At 33.1% G+C, this 22,152-nt stretch overlaps 3 protein-coding genes across 3 annotated transcripts; 1 reads left to right on the forward strand and 2 right to left on the reverse strand.

Annotated features, from left to right (window-relative positions):
* The first annotated feature begins 2,290 nt into the window (after window positions 1–2,290).
* On the forward strand, window positions 2,291–4,649 carry LOC112019918 (WUSCHEL-related homeobox 8). The gene is made up of 3 exons (XM_024052462.2): window positions 2,291–2,699; window positions 3,578–4,099; window positions 4,295–4,649. The coding sequence occupies exons 1-3, from the start codon at window positions 2,390–2,392 to the stop codon at window positions 4,375–4,377; spliced, it is 915 nt and encodes a 304-aa protein (XP_023908230.2). The 5' UTR covers window positions 2,291–2,389; the 3' UTR covers window positions 4,378–4,649.
* Window positions 4,650–4,966: 317 nt separating this feature from the next.
* On the reverse strand, window positions 4,967–14,159 carry LOC112039267 (aldehyde dehydrogenase family 3 member H1). Its single transcript, XM_024072120.2, has 12 exons — window positions 14,030–14,159; window positions 10,971–11,072; window positions 10,627–10,879; window positions 8,913–8,981; window positions 8,703–8,799; window positions 7,687–7,893; window positions 7,277–7,392; window positions 7,098–7,202; window positions 6,851–7,023; window positions 6,664–6,754; window positions 6,123–6,272; window positions 4,967–5,336 (listed from the first exon to the last, which is right to left on the reverse strand). The coding sequence occupies exons 1-12, from the start codon at window positions 14,062–14,064 to the stop codon at window positions 5,106–5,108; spliced, it is 1,629 nt and encodes a 542-aa protein (XP_023927888.1). The 5' UTR covers window positions 14,065–14,159; the 3' UTR covers window positions 4,967–5,105.
* A 1,072-nt stretch (window positions 14,160–15,231) lies between these two features.
* Window positions 15,232–18,830, reverse strand: LOC136069115 (aldehyde dehydrogenase family 3 member I1, chloroplastic-like). The gene is made up of 3 exons (XM_065777296.1): window positions 18,681–18,830; window positions 15,633–15,734; window positions 15,232–15,541 (listed from the first exon to the last, which is right to left on the reverse strand). Exons 1-3 carry the CDS (start codon window positions 18,713–18,715, stop codon window positions 15,247–15,249), a joined length of 432 nt encoding a protein of 143 aa, XP_065633368.1. The 5' UTR covers window positions 18,716–18,830; the 3' UTR covers window positions 15,232–15,246.
* Window positions 18,831–22,152: the final 3,322 nt, after the last annotated feature.

Below are 22,152 nucleotides of genomic sequence, written 5' to 3' on the forward strand. Positions count from 1 at the left end.
TAGTGCATCAGTGCACCAAAACGGAAGCAGTAAATCAAGCAATAAATCAAGCTTAATGCATCAGTGCATATACCATTAGCAATCCAAAACACACACACAGCTGGCCATTTTAGAATCTTCAATGCATCAGTGCACCAAAACAGAAGCAGTAAATCAAGCTTAATGCATCAGTGCATATACCATTAGCATTCCAAAACACACACACAGTTGGCCATTTTAGAATCTTCAATGCATCAGTGCATCAGTGCACCAAAACAGAAGTAGTAAATCAAGCTTAATGCATCAGTGCATATACCATTAACATTTCAAAACAAATTACCATTAACAAACAGCAATAAGAAGGAAACAGCAATAAGAATTCTTCAATTACTAAATGGGAAAAAAATATGTAAATATGAGAACCCAATTTGAAATAGTTAAATGTAAATAAAATTTAAAGGATCACAGATGCATAATTCACAAAATTAGGAAAATAAAAAGGGGGTTTAAATTCGAAAGAGAGATTGAACTTTCAGAGCTATGAGAACATCATCACTAGGCCTAGAAATTCGAAAATGGGTTTTTGCTTGGAAATTTCTTCGACTCTGTAAAAAAAAAAAAAATAAGGGTTTTTGCTTAACCAGTTCCATGGTTAAGCAAGAACCGAATTTGGAAGAAAGAATTTTAAATAAAACCCACTTTGGAAGAAGAAATTTTAAAACCCAATTTACAACCCTAGATTTCAAAGATTAAAAAGCAAAAAGGGTTTTGATCTACCTGCAATGGCTGAATAGAGGAGCAATAATCTTGATCTTCCTTCGCTCGGTTTGCATGCACAATCAAATCCCAGTTACCTCAAGTGAAGTGAACCACATTGCACGATGGGAGTGAGTGAGTCTTCCTACCACAGCTGAACAGAGGAGCTGTCTTCCTCGGCTCGGTTTGCATGCACGATGGGAGTGAGTGAGTGAGTGAGTGATTTTTGGGAGTGATAGTGTGTGATTTTTAGTGAGCAAGCCGGATGGGAGTTTTGGGTGAGAGTGATTTTTGGGAATGATAGTGTTTTGATCTGAGTGGGAGTGAGTTTTTTTATCTATTTTTGTTTTAGAGTAATGGTGAGGAAGAGGTGGGCACACGGCACATAAACGGAGACAAGCACAGGTGGGCAAAGTGTCAAAACTTGAACCACAGGTAGACACATAGAATTAGGGTCAAACCACAAGTGGGCAATTTGTAATTATCCCTAAATTTAATTTTAAACCATGCCTAAGCAAAAAGAGAAATATATGTTGGAATTGGCTTTGAGTTTTAATTAGAACTTTTACAATTGTAAATTTAATTTTCAACCATGCCTATGCAAAAAGAGAAATATATGTTGGAATTGGCTTAGGTCTAGTGCACAGAGCACTGGACCCAATTCTTACCCATGCAATCGCCTTTGTTTATTAGGATAAAATATAAAAACTACCCTTGAAATTTGGGATAATGCGATGTACTACCAAAACTTTCAAAAAATATGTGTTCTATAAGTACAAACATCATTTAACATTGTTTGAAAATTCCCCTACATTTGCTTTTATCTCTATCTCAGACGGTTATTTATCTACCATTGACTATCCAAAACAATCGCTTGAGTCATGCTTATAATTTGCCATGAGCAGTTAAGACAAAGTATTGATAGGAAGAAGAAGATTTTGAGTCATGCATATAATTTGCCATGAGCAGTTAAGAAAAACTATTGAAAGGAAGAAGAAGATTTTGAAGAGTACGGAACTTTCAAACAGTTTAGTGTCATTTGTGCCTAGGGTGCAAATTGGATATTTATGAAAATCTTTTATGCAAATTGGATATTTATGAAAATCTTGATATCACCATCGTATGGTTTAGTATCACATGGTGGTTTTCTATCTTACCTTTTTTCTCTCTTATAAATTATTTTTGTTAAATGCAAATAAGATTGTCACGCATGATTAATTCTTCCAATAAAATGATGCCAGATGGCATAATCATGAAAATGATATAGTATAATTTTATTGGACAAACTATACCGAGTTTATGTGGCACTTAATAAAAAATATGGACTGATAAACTATTGATACAAACAAAATATAAATTTAATGGTAAAATGAAAATTTCGAAGCTTCAAAATTTAAGGGTTTAATTTGCACTTTATTCTATTTTTTTTTTTTTAATTATCTGTGAAGTAAAAACTAAAAAGGAAAGCAATTAATATTGTTTTAAGAAAGATTTTGATCAAATAATAAAAGTCAAAAGATCTCAAAGCAACACTAAAATAGGAAAAGAACACTACTATTGGACACAATAATACACTGGTGATCGTGATTTCCTCCGAATACGCCGCAAAGATTTCTAAAAGAAAATTGCACGCAATCTTTGCTGCTAATATCTCATGGTTCTTGCCAAGTACGCTTCAAAGTTCAAACCCTCCTCTCTTTTCCTCAACTACTGTCTCTGTTCAAAGAACTTTTCTGTTAGAAAGGGTTGCTTTGTCTCTAAAATCTCTCAACTCAACTCAACACAGAGTAGCAAAGCAAAACAAGGAGAAGAGTGTGGAAAGAAGATGCATGTGAATAAGAATAGGGTGATGATGACAGAGGAGCAAATGGAAGTACTGAGGCAACAGATAGCTGCCTATGCAATCATCTCTGACCAACTTGTTCAGATGCATAAGGCCTTCTCTGCCCAACACACCCACTCTGGTCTCTCTCTCTCTCTCTCTCTCTCTCTCTGTCTTTTTTCTCAATATGGGCGTTATTTGCTTTGGTCACTGAGACACTGTAGTTTGGGTTTGAGGGTATCTTTAGATTTGCAGTTCTTACTTTGATAGGTGCATTCATGATTCATATATCATGCTTAACCAGAATTTCAAATTTTACTTATCATGCTTCACAAGTATTTCAGAAGTATGCATTTTTAGGAGGGTAGAAAATATCTTCTCCCAATTGTTCAAAGACAAATTACAAAAATATATTATTCAATTCTCTTAACTGATAATTAGTTTCCATGTATTCCTCATACTTTTGCTTGTCTCTAACCTGGGAAGTATATGAGAAGTCATGTACATTGCTGTTGTAATATAATTTTACCTGAAGAAATTATAGAATAGTGAAATTGACCTTGCTTGACAAATTCAAACTGTGCCTTATTTATCATCTTCCAGCTAAGTTTAAAATAAAAGAGTTGCAAAGAGGTTCCTTGTTGCACCATTTTTTGATATAATCAAATGCTGTGTTAGCATTCCTTTTTGAGAGATTCTTTGTTTCATCATGTCTTGATCTAACCAAATGCTGTGTCGGCATTCCTTTTTGAAAGCATTTTCGAAAGCATTTTCTGGAATTTCAAAGACTGACTTGAGATGAGAATTGGCGGACTGATTCTTAAGTCATCACTTCATAAAGCATGTGCATATTTATAAAATTGCTTTTCTTTCATCTTTACGTTTCAGTTTGTAATTGCTATCCATATACTAGTTGTCTCTTATTAGGAAATTTACCAGGAAGTTTTTATTTGAAAGCCCGTTGTATTTAGTAGGAGATACATGCTGCTTCTTTAAAACTCTTAAGTCATTGTGGTTCAGGAATGAGACAGGGAAGTCTATACTATGATCCATGGATAGCATCTTCTGGTCAAAAGATGAATATCAGGCAACGGTGGAGCCCCACAACAGAGCAGCTTCAAATCCTTGAGCGAATTTTTGAAGAAGACAATGGGACTCCAAACAACCAGAGGATCAAAGAGATAACCACTGAACTAGCACAACATGGCAAAATTTCTGATTCAAATGTTTACAACTGGTTCCAAAACAGGAGAGCTCGTTTAAGAAGAAAACAATCAGTTCCAGAACCACAAAAACCAGAATCAGAAACAGGTAAAGAAGTTCAATCTCTAAAAGAGAAGAAAATGATACCAGAAAGCACTCTATCCTATGAGAACTCAGCACAAAGGTCCAAAACTATACACTTGCAGCAGAGTCCCGAGATAAGCACTGAAATGCTACGCTTAAATTCCCGCTCTAATGAAGGGGAACCCACATTTCCATCAGATTCTGATTTAAGTTTTTCTGGCAGTTTGGGTCATATGAGTTTTGTGCCTACTCCTGGTACGTATCTACTTCTCGTACTTCTATATACTGCACAAACTTCCACTCATTCCTTCGTTTTCTCGATCCTAGATAGTTATGACAGTTGCAAACTGGCTTGCACAGACACACATGCCCACACACAAAACACACTCAGAAATATGAATTCAGATGCACATGAGAACTTTGACCACTTCTTTCTCTTTGTGAGTGCAGGTACTAATCGGCTTGGTGAAATGGAAGTGCCAGGTAATTATAACCCTTATTGTTATGGAGAAGGATATGACATGGCTGGATGATGCCTATACCGCTATACTGGTTTGTTGACTGTGCTTGAATTAAAGCTTATTGAACTTAATGATGATGGAGAATAAATAGAAGTTCTTTATTTAGGATACATTTACATACCTGCATGGGAGTCTGAGTTTGGTGAGAACTTTACAGGACTAAAAATTCTTTTAATGGTAGATTGCAGTAGAAGATTCTATACTCTCTCACTCTCTCTTTGGTGTATGCTCATCCTTCTATTCACATGCTTTAGTTTGCCAAGTGCAATTGCATTTTGATAGCCTATGACTGTGTTCGCCCTGTGCTACATTCTTAAGAATGACAATTTATGATTGCAAATTACAATAGGCAATAGCCCACTTACTATATTTGTGATACCAGGTCTACCAATGAAAAAAACTACATATTTTAAAACCCTACTTCAAGAAACCTCACAAATAAAATATAAAATTGTTTCTATACGTGTTAGCATTTTCCACATGTACTTATGGAAAACTTCTGTGTTACTTTCATCTTTTGACAAAATTGTGTGATTGGCATAAATTGACCTTCCATCTAACTAAAATTGTGTCCTAAAAAAAAACTGATGAGAACTTCAGATTCATTAATGCTATTGCAGCACTCATTATCATTAAGTAGAATATCTCTGGACATCAATTATTGGAAATAAATCTTGATAAGAAATAAAACAGAAGAAAACGGATGTTCAATGTGACTCATCTCTATCTTTTCTGTCTTTTCACCATCCAATCAAAGCAAGTATAATGGAAACTATGTCGCCATTGATCACGGCCTTCAATAGTCTTTGCTTTTGAGTCGTGTATGGTGGATACCTTATAGATGCATCTGCATCAAAACTTCTGTACAGCACTGCCTTCTTATGGCTAAAAGCATCAAATGAGAATTTCCCATGATATGACCCCATTCCACTCTCTCCAACTCCACCAAAAGGTAAACCATCTGTCGCAACCTGCATTGTGAAGTTTGTAAGATATAAAATAATAGAAAAAGAATTAGTTATAACATAGATAATGAGAGAAAGCATGTCCAATAGCACTAACTTATGCTAATACTAACAAAATCTACAATTCTTTGTAGATAACCCTAGAAGTACAAGACAATCATGTAAATGCAGTTTGTGGTCTCCTTGCATCTCCATATTGTATGTTGCTAAGTAAAAATTGGGGTTTAGTGGGTGTTGACACTGACCTCATTTGCACTATTTTATATTTGGTTTAAATCTGTAGACCTCATCCATATCTATCAAGTAGTTTAAGTTTGTAAGGGGAGTGATTCAAATTTATATGCCTCCCCTTGGCCTGGGAGGACATAGACAAAGTGTTATTTGATTCTCAATGTAGAACCAAAACATATTAATACATATTAAATTTTAACATTCAGCTTTTATCATTTGATTGAGATCTTCAAAGGCTCAAACTCACTATTCCGCTCTTTGACTCTGATGCTCTTAATTAGTGTAGATCTCATTTCTGCAGAATGCAACTATGCTAATAGCACTCTTGCTCAATTACTAATTTAGCTATAGGCAATTGTCAAACATATCAATTGCTAGGTATTAAAATATTCCATAATGGCAATCATTCAGATCTAAATAAATTGGTGCTGATTTCATCCTCATTTTGGTGTGCATCTATGTCGGACTCAAACATGACTTGATTTATGTAATAAACTAACATTGGCAGAAATTGGGAACTGTCTATCTTTTCTGTATGAATTTAAGGAAGAGAGTAGTCACATGTAAGATGGTATCATTGATAAGCATTCCTCCTGAAGATATGTTTTGCACAAAATTCTTCTTTAGCTGCTCATCATTAGTGAAGAGATATGCAGCTAGGGGCTTAGGTTTTGATTGTATAATCTTAAAGCTGTCTTCCACTTTCTCAACCTGTGAAAAACCAAAAGCAAAATTAAAACATATCTACATATTTTGTGTTTCACTTAAGGCAATGTTGACATAACTTCTGTTAGAATTCAATGTTGTACACAAACATCAGCAATGGTTAGTAAAAAATTTTCCAGAAGAAAAATTGAGGGAAGGACTTTTCTTTGGCATGAAGAAGAGCGATGGTTTCACCACCTTTAATTGTAGAGAGGCAGAGAGAGCATTTTGGTATCCACAATTCAAGTGACTACCCTTTTATGCTCACAAGATCGTTGGCGAGAGGAAGTAAGTCTACTTCATCAGAATAGAGGGTTTTCTCCCTGATCAATGATCATATCCCTTTGAAAGAGGCCTCAGAGTAAAGTGTAACTCTTAATGTGGTTTTAGTACTTACAGTGAGAATGGGCATTAAAGGCCCAAATATCTCCTCCTGCATTATCTGTGCATCCTCTGGAACATCCAACAAGATGGTTGGAGCTATCTTTCTGCCATAAATACAAGGACAGTTGATGTAAAAAGAGTTCATCTAACTTATATATTATTGTTAACAGGCTAAATCCAACAAAGTCCATCGTACTCACAATTGATTCGCATCCCTTTGGCCTCCAAGAACAATTTTGTCAGATACCAAATCATCATCCATGAGCATTGCCAAACGAGCAAAGTGGGATGAGCTTACAATGCGGGATATGTCTTTTGATTCCATTGGATCTTTCCCAAAAAATTGCTCCAATTCATATCTTAAGGCATCTATCTGTAGAGCAAGCATGCATAAAGAAATATATCTTTGAAACGTACTATTTCTGTTTTCCACACAGACAACCTTACCAACTTTGGAGCAAAGTCTTTTGTTGTGATTATATAATCAACACCGATACAAGCTTGCCCATTATTGCATGCCCACTTTCCGTAAATTATCCTCCTAACAGCAACCTTAAATTTTCAAAAGATTAATCCATGAAAACGAATATAGAAAGCATAGTTCAAGCTCAAGGAGAAATATATACTTGTAAGTTGATGTTTGAATCAACAACAGCTGGGCACTTTCCTCCAAGTTCTAGAATTACTGGTGTAAGGTGCTTTGCGGCGGCAGCCATCACTATGCGCCCTACTCTTGCACTGCCTGCAGAAAAACTCAACAGTTACTTCATAAAACATTAAATATGAGCAAGTTAGACATGAAGAAACAATGACAATTTAAGATGAATGTGTCACTGCTTTGATTATTCAAACTGCACCAAGGTTTAAACCAAGGTACTAGAAAAAACACCTCAAACATGAAGAGTTGTCAAACTGTGCCAGTGAATAATTATGGTAGGGGACTTTGACTACAACTATTGTTTATACATGTAACTACAAGTGTTCCAATCATTGAATGTCTGATGAAATTGCAAAAACTAATTAAAGGCTAATTAACCTGTGTAGAGTATCTTATCCCATTTCTGCTCAAGTAATGCAGTGGTTTCATCGACGGATCCTTCAACAACTCTTATTGCAGATTTGTCTAGATATTCCTCAACTAAATTGGATAGCAACAATGATGTAGCTGGAGCAATTTCTGATGGCTTTAGGACTACAGCATTACCAGCTGAAATAGCTCCAATGACTGGATCAAGTGATAGCACTAGAAAATAGAGACAATTTATGTTATTAACTGAAAGAAGCCTAATTTATAAGAGGATAGTTTAATAGATGGAACTACTAATGTCTATGGTGAGAACTCATATGATGCCATTAAAGCCCCCAAAACAGGGGGGAAAAGAGTGGAAAAGTTGAACAAAACGTGAAACAAGAGCAAATCTATAATAAGATATAATCCAAGTACCTCAAAAAAAAAAAAAAGTTATGTATACTATATATAATCCAAGAAAGGTTTGAGTAATTTAATGTAGGGAAAATACACAATTATAATGAGTCAAATCAATTTGAGAAGGAAACGAGATCCAACAATCATTATGTCACATAACAATGGGAAAGTAATCAAACTTGGAGAGATTATATGCACACTAATGCAGCCTCGGGCATATAATAGAAAGACAAAAAAATAGTGAAATTGGGGCTTTGAGAATATAGTACCTAGAGTGAAAGTGAATGTACATGAAACAAAAAAGTGAAAGAAACTTTAAATTTTAGGTGGAAAAGAATGTGGTATAATTTTGTTTTTCTTTTTTTCTTTTTTTTGAAAATTATATTTGATTATGAAATGAGAAGCAAGTGGCTAAACCAAGAAAAGGATACAAGAATATAGTGACAAAAAGAGCAAAGAACACGGATGTTATAGCTCCAATACAAAGTGATTATATATAGTTACTAAAAGCACATGGATCAACAATGGTGATGTGTAGGGCCAAGAATTCAAAATTATGCAAATTATGTTCTGTGTAACCAGTTGTAGACACTAGATTGCGTGAAACAAGATTCTTTTATACTTACAGAAAGGAAAGTTCCATGTTGAGATGACCAGCACAACTCCTAAGGGTTCTGACACAATTTCTGCAGATGACGGATATGTTGTAAGCGAAGTTTTGACCTGAAAATTGTTGATAATTTGTATTAAGTTATACTTGTTAAAATTCAAGGAGACACCTACGACAGTACCTATTGTTGTTGTTCTCAACCATAGAAGTGTTTATTGTTAATCACCTTTTCAGGAATCATCCAACGACTCAACTCTTTTAGCGCCTTTTTACATGAGGATTTTACCTGAGAAATCTGCATTAAACAGAAAGCTTATTTACTAATAGACTACATTGAGTAAATAGGTGAGCAAAAAGAAAAAAAAAAGAATCTGCATATATATGCTTCATCCAATTAGCTCTAGTTATAAAGCAAATCAAAGTTACACTACTCATAATGCTAATGAGAAAAAGGAAAAAAGACAGTTGTATGTAAAGAAACAGGACACAAGTTTAAAACTCAATATTGTAAAGACACCAAGTCAACCAATGAGAAAGCATTACACAGTGTCCTCTTTATTTGACGCTAATCATGTCATCCTGCCTAAACAGATTTGATGCAAAATTTTCATGAAGGCAACAATTAGACCTCATATGTTCTTAAGAGATGAAGTTGGTACAGAACAGAGTTGTGTTTCTTAACTTAATTAAACAAATAAATAGAAGAGTTTATCATAAAGACAAACCAATTAAGATTATAATAAGTTAAATCTATGCATCATAAGCCTACATATTTTGTTACAGAAAGGAAACATCTAGAGAGTGCAATATTATAAAGTAAATTAGTTTAATGCCTTTCAATTGACTTTATTTATTTATTGGTATTTAAGTGAATTCTAATAGAAACTTAACTGATGTAGGTACATTATCAACAAAACAATCATTGATACCAATGTAATAGATTAAGCTCATTTAGAAAAACCATTTCATTAACCTTGCTACTAAAACCAGCCACAACCTAATATAGAACACCAATCTCAGCTGTATCACATATTTAACTACATCTGTGCACTCCAACCTTGTTGTTTGAAGGTTCATATCACTCTTCTACCTTTAACCTTTTAAAACTTGTGGTTTCCCCCTTCCTACTGCTTTGCCACTACTTTTTATGACATATGTTCATTAAGTCAGCAACTGTTAGCTCTAATAAGTTTAAACCTGCCACTTCAATAGTGTTACTTGGATGCAGGCCTTAAAAATCATCCCTTCCCTCACCCTTTCCCTAAATATCCTTCATTATCCTTGGCTTTTTGTAATTTATACTCAACTTTCCCTCATTAATTACTTCTGAACTATCATGCTCACTTGAGCAGCATTTTTTTTTTCTTTTTAAAACATTTTGGTTCCTAATGTGAGCTGTTCATATAAAGTGACTAAATTTTAAGCCATTAACCTACTGTAACTGTCCTTTTCTCCAGGTTTGGTATCAGCTGGTGTGCAACATTTAGGATTCTAAGCACTGGCAGAAGGGGAGTTTCCTAAATGCAAATTGTTCCATCATAAAAGATTCCTTTGATGCAAATAACCAAAGAAAGATGCGGAAGGAACTGACATGTTTTTGTTTGTTTTTTCCACTTATTTCCTATCTAGATTTGTAAAATCATGTATTCTTCTGCTTTTATCCAGTTTTGAGCACAACCAGGCAAAGTGTGATAGATAATTTTTTTTTTTTTTTAATATTAATCATTAATAGAAATGGAAAAAAAAAGTTGTTCCTTTGTCAAATTAGATTCCAGAGTCTTATAACTTAAATCAAATAAGAGTATCACATGATACATATAGCTGCTCAAAAAAAAATTAAAACAAATAATAATAATAAAAACTATAGATTAACCACATCCATAAGGTCCACAATTAATCTACTTGTTAATTGTCATAAGGCAAAGAAAAAGATTGAGTACCTCGGCAACAAAGGCTTCAAGTCCAGGCTTCGAGAGATCCTTATAAAGAGCTTCAGTAATGTCATTCTCCTTTTCTTCAAGCATCTTCTCAATACTCTTCAACTGTGACATTCTCCAGTCATAGTTTGTTGTCCTGCCAGAATTAAAGCTCTTTCTGAGCTCCCTTGCAACCAAAGCTGCTTTGTCTACATCAAACTTTGGCTTCTCTTCCACCTCTGCTGTCAATGATAGAGTTGCAGAACAACTCTTAAAGCTAAAACACACACACACACACACAAAGGAAATGAGTAATGAGAGAGAAAATGATGATATCATGAAAGTGAGAAGATAGAAAGAAAGATTACCTATAGGAAGTTCTGATAAGGTAGACAAAGGAAAGTTGTCTTTGTTTGGTCTTTCTTGTAAAAGGGTAAGAGAATGCTCTGCTAGCGCCAGCACCAACGGAACTGTTATCATAAAAAAGAATGGTAGCATTGAGTCAAAAAGAATCACATGCATTCTTCTTGCATTATCTGTTGTCTTCTATATATGAAGCGCGTCACAAACACAAGGATGGGGGGTCTTTTTGCATGTTCATGGAAATTAAACTGCTCTATTTGTATGTCGCATAGCATCTTATGAATACATATTTTGTTAACCAAAGTAAATTAACTAGTTCTCTATATATCTTAGAACAACTTAGTTTTGCAACGGAATAAAAAATGAAATTCTATTTACAATATGGAGTAAATGATTCTATAACATGGAACAGTAATGCTGTTCAACCAAAAGGAGTATCCATATTTGCACAATGCATAAGAGATTATGTAAAGCAAATCACTGGAAGTCTGAGACAAAAACAAAATGCACAAGCAAAAGATAATGGAGAACGTGGACCAGTAAGGGCAAATGTGAAAAGCGACGGTCGTAGTAGACTTGATATTATATGTAGTGGTCGATAAATTGTAAATACTATAATAGACCTTTATACTCCGTTATCACAAAGCTAATGCCTATGATCAAATTCTAGAAATGGACCATTCTGTTAGACTAAATACAGAGAAACCACAGAGAATATGAATTCAATAAACTAGAGGCTAGCATGAGCTGCTGCAATCACCTTTGGACTCAGAAAGAATGCTCGAATATTCAATGGCGCCATGAGGACTGAAGATGGCATGTTTCAGGCAATAAGTGGAAAGTAAGAACAAAGATTGGTTGTAGTGTTGTACATGTTTCAAGTGTACTCTTCATAAAAATAAATAAATTAATTAATTAATTAAAAAAAAAAAAAGAAGGTTTCTGTGTAGCTTGTGGGGGATCCCTGTTACAACAATGGGACTGGGCCGTTTCTGTTGAAAATATCAAGAGATGCCAAATTATTGACAATGTATTGTAATAGTTTTTGAGCTTAATAATATCTTACCTGATTCATTAAAAAAGAACTAGACAGGCAATTGAGGACGATCTACTTTCCTACAATTTTTGGTTTATTTATTTGTTGCAAGGACTCAAGAGAGAAAAAAATCTAGAATAGTTTCAGGCATATTTTTTATTTATTTATTGATAAATTACATTTTAAACCTTATAATTTAGGGGTTCTTTTAAAGATAATATTATTTTTTTGGTTAATTTTTTAGTCAATATGTTCACTTTCATTTAATCATTTAAATTGGCATTCTATTTCTTAGTAAACTAGTGGACATCCACATATGGCATCAAGAGTCAATTAACACTTTGATCTCAGGCTTCCACTTCTTTGTAAAATCTTAGAAGAGTCAGTTGAAAAGCATGGGAGAGAAGAAATATATCCCTATTGTATAGCACGATAACAAGAAACCAATTACATCAAGATATAAAAATTTAAAAAAAAAAAAAAAATCCGGATTTCCTCCAAGACACAAACTCACTGTATAGTGTATACTTATATATCTACACTACTGTTATTACTAAAAGGCAAAAGCCAAAAAGAAAAGCTTTGCACAAAAAATAATAATAATAATTAGGAAAAGAAACCATTTTTTTTTTTTTAAGTGCTGAAAAGACCCAAAAAAATTATTCTTGATATCTTTTGGAGATATTTTTGTAGTATATTTGTATCCTGTGGTCAAATTCGGTATAGCTTTTTATACTTCTTTGGATGTATTCTTGAGCCCTGAATACAGTACATATGTGTTACATTCTCAATATCTTGGATGATTGGCGAAAGTTTGAATTATACTTCTTCATTACTTCCAGATTTAAGCAACATTCTTATCAACTGATACGATAGCTATTGCACCTGTTAATTTAGAGAATGGAAGCAGAAGGAAGTGGATTTGCGATTTAAATAATGTTGCTCCACATAAAGTTTACAAAATTTTGATGGGTATATAGTAACACAAGCACTTGTATATGACTGATAAAGTGAATTTATAGACAAATGACTCTAGAACATGCACACTGTGGATCACTTGACATGTGTGCGTGTGATCAAGATCGGACGATGATTTTTATTTTATTGAAATTAGATTAGTGTGCATGCGATCAAGATGAAATGATTTTTTTTTTTTTATTGAAATAAAATGAGATTTTCTATCTTTCAGTAAAAAAAAAAAAAAAGAAAAGTAAAAGAAAAGAAAAGAGATGAACTTGATCATAACCAAGGGATTTTTTTTTTTTGGTTTAAACATAAATTTGACAATTTAATTGAAGAGATACTCAGCTAGTGACTTTGCTGTATCCTGGAGGTGAATTACCCAAACTCTATGTACTAGTGATACTATCAAAATTAATATATGCAAGTACTTTTGAATTATTCATAAAGTTAAATAAGTTTTGACTGGATAAAGATTCTGATATTATGACTAGTACGTTAAGAAGTAATAGCCATCGTTATCAAACAATATTAATAGTCATTTTTACTATAGTTGTACCGTAATTGTCCAAAAGGAGGTGGAGGTGCTAAGAAAATGGTCTTGAAAGAACTAAGTTTCATTTGGAAATATTCTCAAGGTGATTTTTACTAAAATCCTCAAAACCAATGGAACTTTTTTTTGATGCATTCTAATTTTCCTCTTGACATAAAGGTTATTGAAAGTAAAGATAAACAAAATGAGATTATCTGGCAAAATTGAATGATTAATTGGCATACTTGCACATGTTCAATTGCTATATCCTATCCTATCAAAAAACAATTGTTTTATCCTACAATTACGCAGCTTCTAAATCATCTGAAGTTTATGTGCTAATAAGAAAATGGAAAAGAAGACAAAAGCAGTGCATAAATAAGAATTAAGACAAAAAGAAAAAACATGTACTTGTTCAGAATCTTCATAGTTTTTTTTTGCAATACTAGTTTCAAAACAACACCATCAAGATATCCATAAAAATGTGGTTGAAGAAATGTGATAGACAAGAAGAAAGAAGAAAAATCAATAAGTACCTGAAGTCCCGCAAAAGCTCCATAGAGATGTTCATCTTGACGGAAAGAGAGAAACAGATAAAGAGAAACAGTGGCTCCAATAATTGGTCACTAACACCGTACTTTTATTATTTTATATATGCCTTTTGTGTTGGGGAAAATTGGTTGCATGAAAAATATGTTTTTTGTTTTCGTACAAACGTGATAAAAGAATCCACACTCGCTATGTGCTAAGTCAGTGATTGAAATAGAAAGATAACTTTCGACATGAATTCTCAGCCATTAAAACAGGAAGATAACGTTGAACATTGGTTTGATATGTCCATCTCAGGTACAGTACTTCCATGACTTTATGCATGTAGGGGTCCTCTTCTGAAAGGGTTGTTTCAGAAGGACACATGTCTATGTGGGCTGAAGTGTCCACCCATTTCAACACACTTCATCATCACCCACTGCATATTCCAATGAATATTTCGCCACACGACATGTTCACACTTCTTGTTTTATAGTGCACTAGTTGCAGATCCAGTGTGTTGCCCGTGATAAAATTTTAAAGTGATGTTATTAATTTTTTTTTTTAATTTAGATTAATAAATAGTAATGTATTTCATAATTATATTTTCATTTATTATAGGGATAATCATAAATGTAAAAAATATATACTTTATCTAAGGCTGCGTTTGTTTTGGGTGAAAACCATTTTCGGAAATGGTTTTCGAAGTTTTCGGGTGTTTGGTTGCGCTGGAAAATGCAATTTTCCGGAAATCATTTTCAGTTGACTCACGGTCAAGGGTGAAAATGATTTCCGGACTCATTTTCACTTCAAATGAGTTCCGGAAAATGGAGAGAAAGAGAGAGCATCTATGCAAATGTTCCATCATAAAAGATTCCTTTGATGCAAATAACCAAAGAAAGATGCGGAAGGAACTGACATGTTTTTGTTTGTTTTTTCCACTTATTTCCTATCTAGATTTGTAAAATCATGTATTCTTCTGCTTTTATCCAGTTTTGAGCACAACCAGGCAAAGTGTGATAGATAATTTTTTTTTTTTTTAATATTAATCATTAATAGAAATGGAAAAAAAAAGTTGTTCCTTTGTCAAATTAGATTCCAGAGTCTTATAACTTAAATCAAATAAGAGTATCACATGATACATATAGCTGCTCAAAAAAAAATTAAAACAAATAATAATAATAAAAACTATAGATTAACCACATCCATAAGGTCCACAATTAATCTACTTGTTAATTGTCATAAGGCAAAGAAAAAGATTGAGTACCTCGGCAACAAAGGCTTCAAGTCCAGGCTTCGAGAGATCCTTATAAAGAGCTTCAGTAATGTCATTCTCCTTTTCTTCAAGCATCTTCTCAATACTCTTCAACTGTGACATTCTCCAGTCATAGTTTGTTGTCCTGCCAGAATTAAAGCTCTTTCTGAGCTCCCTTGCAACCAAAGCTGCTTTGTCTACATCAAACTTTGGCTTCTCTTCCACCTCTGCTGTCAATGATAGAGTTGCAGAACAACTCTTAAAGCTAAAACACACACACACACACACAAAGGAAATGAGTAATGAGAGAGAAAATGATGATATCATGAAAGTGAGAAGATAGAAAGAAAGATTACCTATAGGAAGTTCTGATAAGGTAGACAAAGGAAAGTTGTCTTTGTTTGGTCTTTCTTGTAAAAGGGTAAGAGAATGCTCTGCTAGCGCCAGCACCAACGGAACTGTTATCATAAAAAAGAATGGTAGCATTGAGTCAAAAAGAATCACATGCATTCTTCTTGCATTATCTGTTGTCTTCTATATATGAAGCGCGTCACAAACACAAGGATGGGGGGTCTTTTTGCATGTTCATGGAAATTAAACTGCTCTATTTGTATGTCGCATAGCATCTTATGAATACATATTTTGTTAACCAAAGTAAATTAACTAGTTCTCTATATATCTTAGAACAACTTAGTTTTGCAACGGAATAAAAAATGAAATTCTATTTACAATATGGAGTAAATGATTCTATAACATGGAACAGTAATGCTGTTCAACCAAAAGGAGTATCCATATTTGCACAATGCATAAGAGATTATGTAAAGCAAATCACTGGAAGTCTGAGACAAAAACAAAATGCACAAGCAAAAGATAATGGAGAACGTGGACCAGTAAGGGCAAATGTGAAAAGCGACGGTCGTAGTAGACTTGATATTATATGTAGTGGTCGATAAATTGTAAATACTATAATAGACCTTTATACTCCGTTATCACAAAGCTAATGCCTATGATCAAATTCTAGAAATGGACCATTCTGTTAGACTAAATACAGAGAAACCACAGAGAATATGAATTCAATAAACTAGAGGCTAGCATGAGCTGCTGCAATCACCTTTGGACTCAGAAAGAATGCTCGAATATTCAATGGCGCCATGAGGACTGAAGATGGCATGTTTCAGGCAATAAGTGAAAAGTAAGAACAAAGATTGGTTGTAGTGTTGTACATGTTTCAAGTGTACTCTTCATAAAAATAAATAAATTAATTAATTAATTAAAAAAAAAAAAAAGGTTTCTGTGTAGCTTGTGGGGGATCCCTGTTACAACAATGGGACTGGGCCGTTTCTGTTGAAAATATCAAGAGATGCCAAATTATTGACAATGTATTGTAATAGTTTTTGAGCTTAATAATATCTTACCTGATTCATTAAAAAAGAACTAGACAGGCAATTGAGGACGATCTACTTTCCTACAATTTTGTTTATTTATTTGTTGCAAGGACTCAAGAGAGAAAAAAATCTAGAATAGTTTCAGGCATATTTTTTATTTATTTATTGATAATTTACATTTTAAACCTTATAATTTAGGGGTTCTTTTAAAGATAATATATTTTTTTGGTTAATTTTTTAGTCAATATGTTCACTTTCATTTAATCATTTAAATTGGCATTCTATTTCTTAGTAAACTAGTGGACATCCACATATGGCATCAAGAGTCAATTAACACTTTGATCTCAGGCTTCCACTTCTTTGTAAAATCTTAGAAGAGTCAGTTGAAAAGCATGGGAGAGAAGAAATATATCCCTATTGTATAGCACGATAACAAGAAACCAATTACATCAAGATATAAAAATTTAAAAAAAAAAAAAAATCCGGATTTCCTCCAAGACACAAACTCACTGTATAGTGTATACTTATATATCTACACTACTGTTATTACTAAAAGGCAAAAGCCAAAAAGAAAAGCTTTGCACAAAAAATAATAATAATAATAAGGAAAAGAAACCATTTTTTTTTTTTTAAGTGCTGAAAAGACCCAAAAAAATTATTCTTGATATCTTTTGGAGATATTTTTGTAGTATATTTGTATCCTGTGGTCAAATTCGGTATAGCTTTTTATACTTCTTTGGATGTATTCTTGAGCCCTGAATACAGTACATATGTGTTACATTCTCAATATCTTGGATGATTGGCGAAAGTTTGAATTATACTTCTTCATTACTTCCAGATTTAAGCAACATTCTTATCAACTGATACGATAGCTATTGCACCTGTTAATTTAGAGAATGGAAGCAGAAGGAAGTGGATTTGCGATTTAAATAATGTTGCTCCACATAAAGTTTACAAAATTTTGATGGGTATATAGTAACACAAGCACTTGTATATGACTGATAAAGTGAATTTATAGACAAATGACTCTAGAACATGCACACTGTGGATCACTTGACATGTGTGCGTGTGATCAAGATCGGACGATGATTTTTATTTTATTGAAATTAGATTAGTGTGCATGCGATCAAGATGAAATGATTTTTTTTTTTTATTGAAATAAAATGAGATTTTCTATCTTTCAGTAAAAAAAAAAAAAGAAAAGTAAAAGAAAAGAAAAGAGATGAACTTGATCATAACCAAGGGATTTTTTTTTTTGGTTTAAACATAAATTTGACAATTTAATTGAAGAGATACTCAGCTAGTGACTTTGCTGTATCCTGGAGGTGAATTACCCAAACTCTATGTACTAGTGATACTATCAAAATTAATATATGCAAGTACTTTTGAATTATTCATAAAGTTAAATAAGTTTTGACTGGATAAAGATTCTGATATTATGACTAGTACGTTAAGAAGTAATAGCCATCGTTATCAAACAATATTAATAGTCATTTTTACTATAGTTGTACCGTAATTGTCCAAAAGGAGGTGGAGGTGCTAAGAAAATGGTCTTGAAAGAACTAAGTTTCATTTGGAAATATTCTCAAGGTGATTTTTACTAAAATCCTCAAAACCAATGGAACTTTTTTTTGATGCATTCTAATTTTCCTCTTGACATAAAGGTTATTGAAAGTAAAGATAAACAAAATGAGATTATCTGGCAAAATTGAATGATTAATTGGCATACTTGCACATGTTCAATTGCTATATCCTATCCTATCAAAAAACAATTGTTTTATCCTACAATTACGCAGCTTCTAAATCATCTGAAGTTTATGTGCTAATAAGAAAATGGAAAAGAAGACAAAAGCAGTGCATAAATAAGAATTAAGACAAAAAGAAAAAACATGTACTTGTTCAGAATCTTCATAGTTTTTTTTGCAATACTAGTTTCAAAACAACACCATCAAGATATCCATAAAAATGTGGTTGAAGAAATGTGATAGACAAGAAGAAAGAAGAAAAATCAATAAGTACCTGAAGTCCCGCAAAAGCTCCATAGAGATGTTCATCTTGACGGAAAGAGAGAAACAGATAAAGAGAAACAGTGGCTCCAATAATTGGTCACTAACACCGTACTTTTATTATTTTATATATGCCTTTTGTGTTGGGGAAAATTGGTTGCATGAAAAATATGTTTTTTGTTTTCGTACAAACGTGATAAAAGAATCCACACTCGCTATGTGCTAAGTCAGTGATTGAAATAGAAAGATAACTTTCGACATGAATTCTCAGCCATTAAAACAGGAAGATAACGTTGAACATTGGTTTGATATGTCCATCTCAGGTACAGTACTTCCATGACTTTATGCATGTAGGGGTCCTCTTCTGAAAGGGTTGTTTCAGAAGGACACATGTCTATGTGGGCTGAAGTGTCCACCCATTTCAACACACTTCATCATCACCCACTGCATATTCCAATGAATATTTCGCCACACGACATGTTCACACTTCTTGTTTTATAGTGCACTAGTTGCAGATCCAGTGTGTTGCCCGTGATAAAATTTTAAAGTGATGTTATTAATTTTTTTTTTAATTTAGATTAATAAATAGTAATGTATTTCATAATTATATTTTCATTTATTATAGGACAGATAATCATCAATGTTAAAATCTAAGTGGTAAATTTGAAAACAAGTTTTCCGAAATTTTAGTGACCACGAAGAATCTTACATAACCAATGACAATTTCTCAAAAATTCAAAAATAAGTTAGTGAAAATATTAATTTTTAATAAAAATATTATAATATTTTGTGTATCATTTAAGAATATATGTAATTTGAAAATTATTCTTTTAGTTTTAAAAAACTTTCTTAAACCTAATTTTTTTTCTACCATATAATCAAAAACATTGAGAAAAGTATTAAAAATTTAATAAAACTCAACAAAACCTACAATTCAGAACAAAAAAAAAAAGGAAAAATAAAACTCACATCAGAGTCAAACTGGCAAACTGCTTCTCCCAAATATGTAAAACATATCAAATGTAATGTGATCAAGCCAAATATCCAAAGCATTATCATTCAAAAATTTAATAAGGTTTTGAAGAAACGCAATAGAAATATGCCCTATTTCCAAGCAAAAGTATTGGTTATAGCTTTATACATAATGATTGTAATTATTTTTCCTAATTCCTAAAAATAGTACAATTCCAAAGGGGAAAAATAGAGATTTTTTTTTTTGTGAAAAAGGAAGAAGTATTGTGTTAATGATGTCATATAATCTAATTAAACATCTAATCCAAAAAAATGAATAGATAATTAAGTAAATAATTTTAAACACAAAATTGACTTTATTTTTTAAAATCACAAAGAACACACTAATAGGATAAGGAAGATGAAGTATGTGTTTGGATCCGAATGAACCAGAGTTTGGCCTTTTTTTTTTTTTTTTTTGTTGCAGGCATTTCATGCACTATTCATGGTTAAAAATAGGTCCCCGGCACTATTCACACATTTAAAAATTATTTTGCTACAGTGTTTTCAGTTTTCAATAAAATAAGCTGTATCCAAACAAACTTGAAGAGCAATATAAAATATTCGTAAACGCTTTAAACAACTACTCAAGCATCTAAGAACATCATATAACAAAGATATACTAATTTGCTGCTAATTTGTTAACAAAATATTTACAAACTGTGAAAGAAAATTGCACAAAGACCATTGTTTTCAACTAAACTAATTGTTCTTCATTATATTGTCTAAATTTTCCTATTTTTTACAAATAAACTAAAACATGACAATAATACAAAATATGACATTATAAAATGATTTTTCCCCAAATCAAATCAACAAAAAACACCATTCATTAAAAGTATTTAGTGTTGTAAATAATTTGATAAAAAATTACTTGCATCAAGGAACACATGAATCAGTCAATAATAGGACAATGAGGATACAACCTCTAGTAGGACCTATGGGGCAATTATCAGGTTGTATATTTTCAACCATCAATGATTAAGCAAGACTTGTGAATACATTTTATAGACAATTTTTAATTTTTAATTTTTTTTTCTTCATTGATTTCATTTTTCAGTTATAAACAACCAAAGGTAGATTTCTAAAAAGCACAAATATTCATCAATCTAAGGTAGAAATGCAAGAAAAATAAATAAAAAAGAATCCGAAAACAATGAAAAAATAAATTGAGAGAGAGATAGAGAGAGAGAGAGAGAGAGAGAGAGAGAGAGAGAGAGAGTTAGAAAAATAACATTTATTTGTTTAGGAAAAATATGCATAGAATGTGAGAGAGTGGAAAGACAAAGTAATATGTAAAGTTAAAATCGTCCAAAATGAATATGTATAGACAAAACTTGTTTTGATTTTTTTTTTTTTTTTTTTATCATTGATTTATTAGTTAGTTATAAGTTATAATATCAAAATTAAAGTAGATAAATATGTAAAGTTAAAACTAACTAAGATGAATTTGTAAAGCTAATATATTTATATATATTTAATATTGTAAAAAATTAACAGTAAAAATAAATATGAACAAAACTAATGATGTGGCTAATGATATGGTGGATGAGGTGGCTGAATAGAAGTGTAGCAACAATAATAAATGTTACTCTTCAACTNGAAGACAGAGAGAAGAAAATGGAGAGAAAGAGAGAGCATGAAGACAGAGAGAGGGAAAGAGAGAAAGAGAGCACCGCCGTCGCCTTCGCACCACGCCTCGCCGAAGAACCGCGCCTCGCACCGCGCCGCCTTCGCACCGCGCCTCGCCGAAGAACCGCGCCTCGCACCGTGCCGCCTTCGCACCGCGCCGCCTTCGCACCGCGCCTCGCCGAAGAACCGCTCCTCGCACCGCACCTCGCACCGCGCCTCGCCGAAGAACCACTCCTCGCACCGCACCGCACCTCGCCGTGAACCCAGCGCTCGATCTCGATCTCGATCTCGATCTCGATCCCGATCTCGATCTCGATCTCGATCTCGATCCCGATCCCGATCTCGATCTCGATCTCGATCCCCGAAGAACCCAGCGTGCGCCTCACCGTCGATCGTCGATCGTCGATCGTCGATCGTCGATCGTCGTCGCCGCGCCTCTTCCTCTTCCTCGATCTCTCAGCTCTTTTTTTTTTTTTTTTTTTTAAGTTTGATTGCTGTTTGTTTTTTTTTTTTTTTTTTTTTTTTAAGTTTGATTGCTGTTGTTGTTTTTTTTATTTTTTTTTATTTTTTATTTTTTATGAACTTATTATTGTTGTTGTTATTGTTGTTGTTGTTGCGTTTGCCGGAATTTGTTGTTGTTGTTGTGTGGCCGGAATTTACTGCCGGATTTGTTGTAGGAAAATAGCATTTTCCTAATTGAACCAAACACATGAAAATATTTTCCACCCCAATTTTCATAATACAACCAAACACTTAAAAATATTTTCCTTTTACGGAAAATAGCATTTCCGGAAAATATGTATTTTCCGGAAAATATTTTACACGAAACAAACACAGCCTTA

Source organism: Quercus suber, unplaced genomic scaffold (genome assembly GCF_002906115.3).
Source record: "Quercus suber isolate HL8 unplaced genomic scaffold, Cork oak 2.0 scaffold_152, whole genome shotgun sequence".
Taxonomy (NCBI): domain Eukaryota; kingdom Viridiplantae; phylum Streptophyta; class Magnoliopsida; order Fagales; family Fagaceae; genus Quercus; species Quercus suber.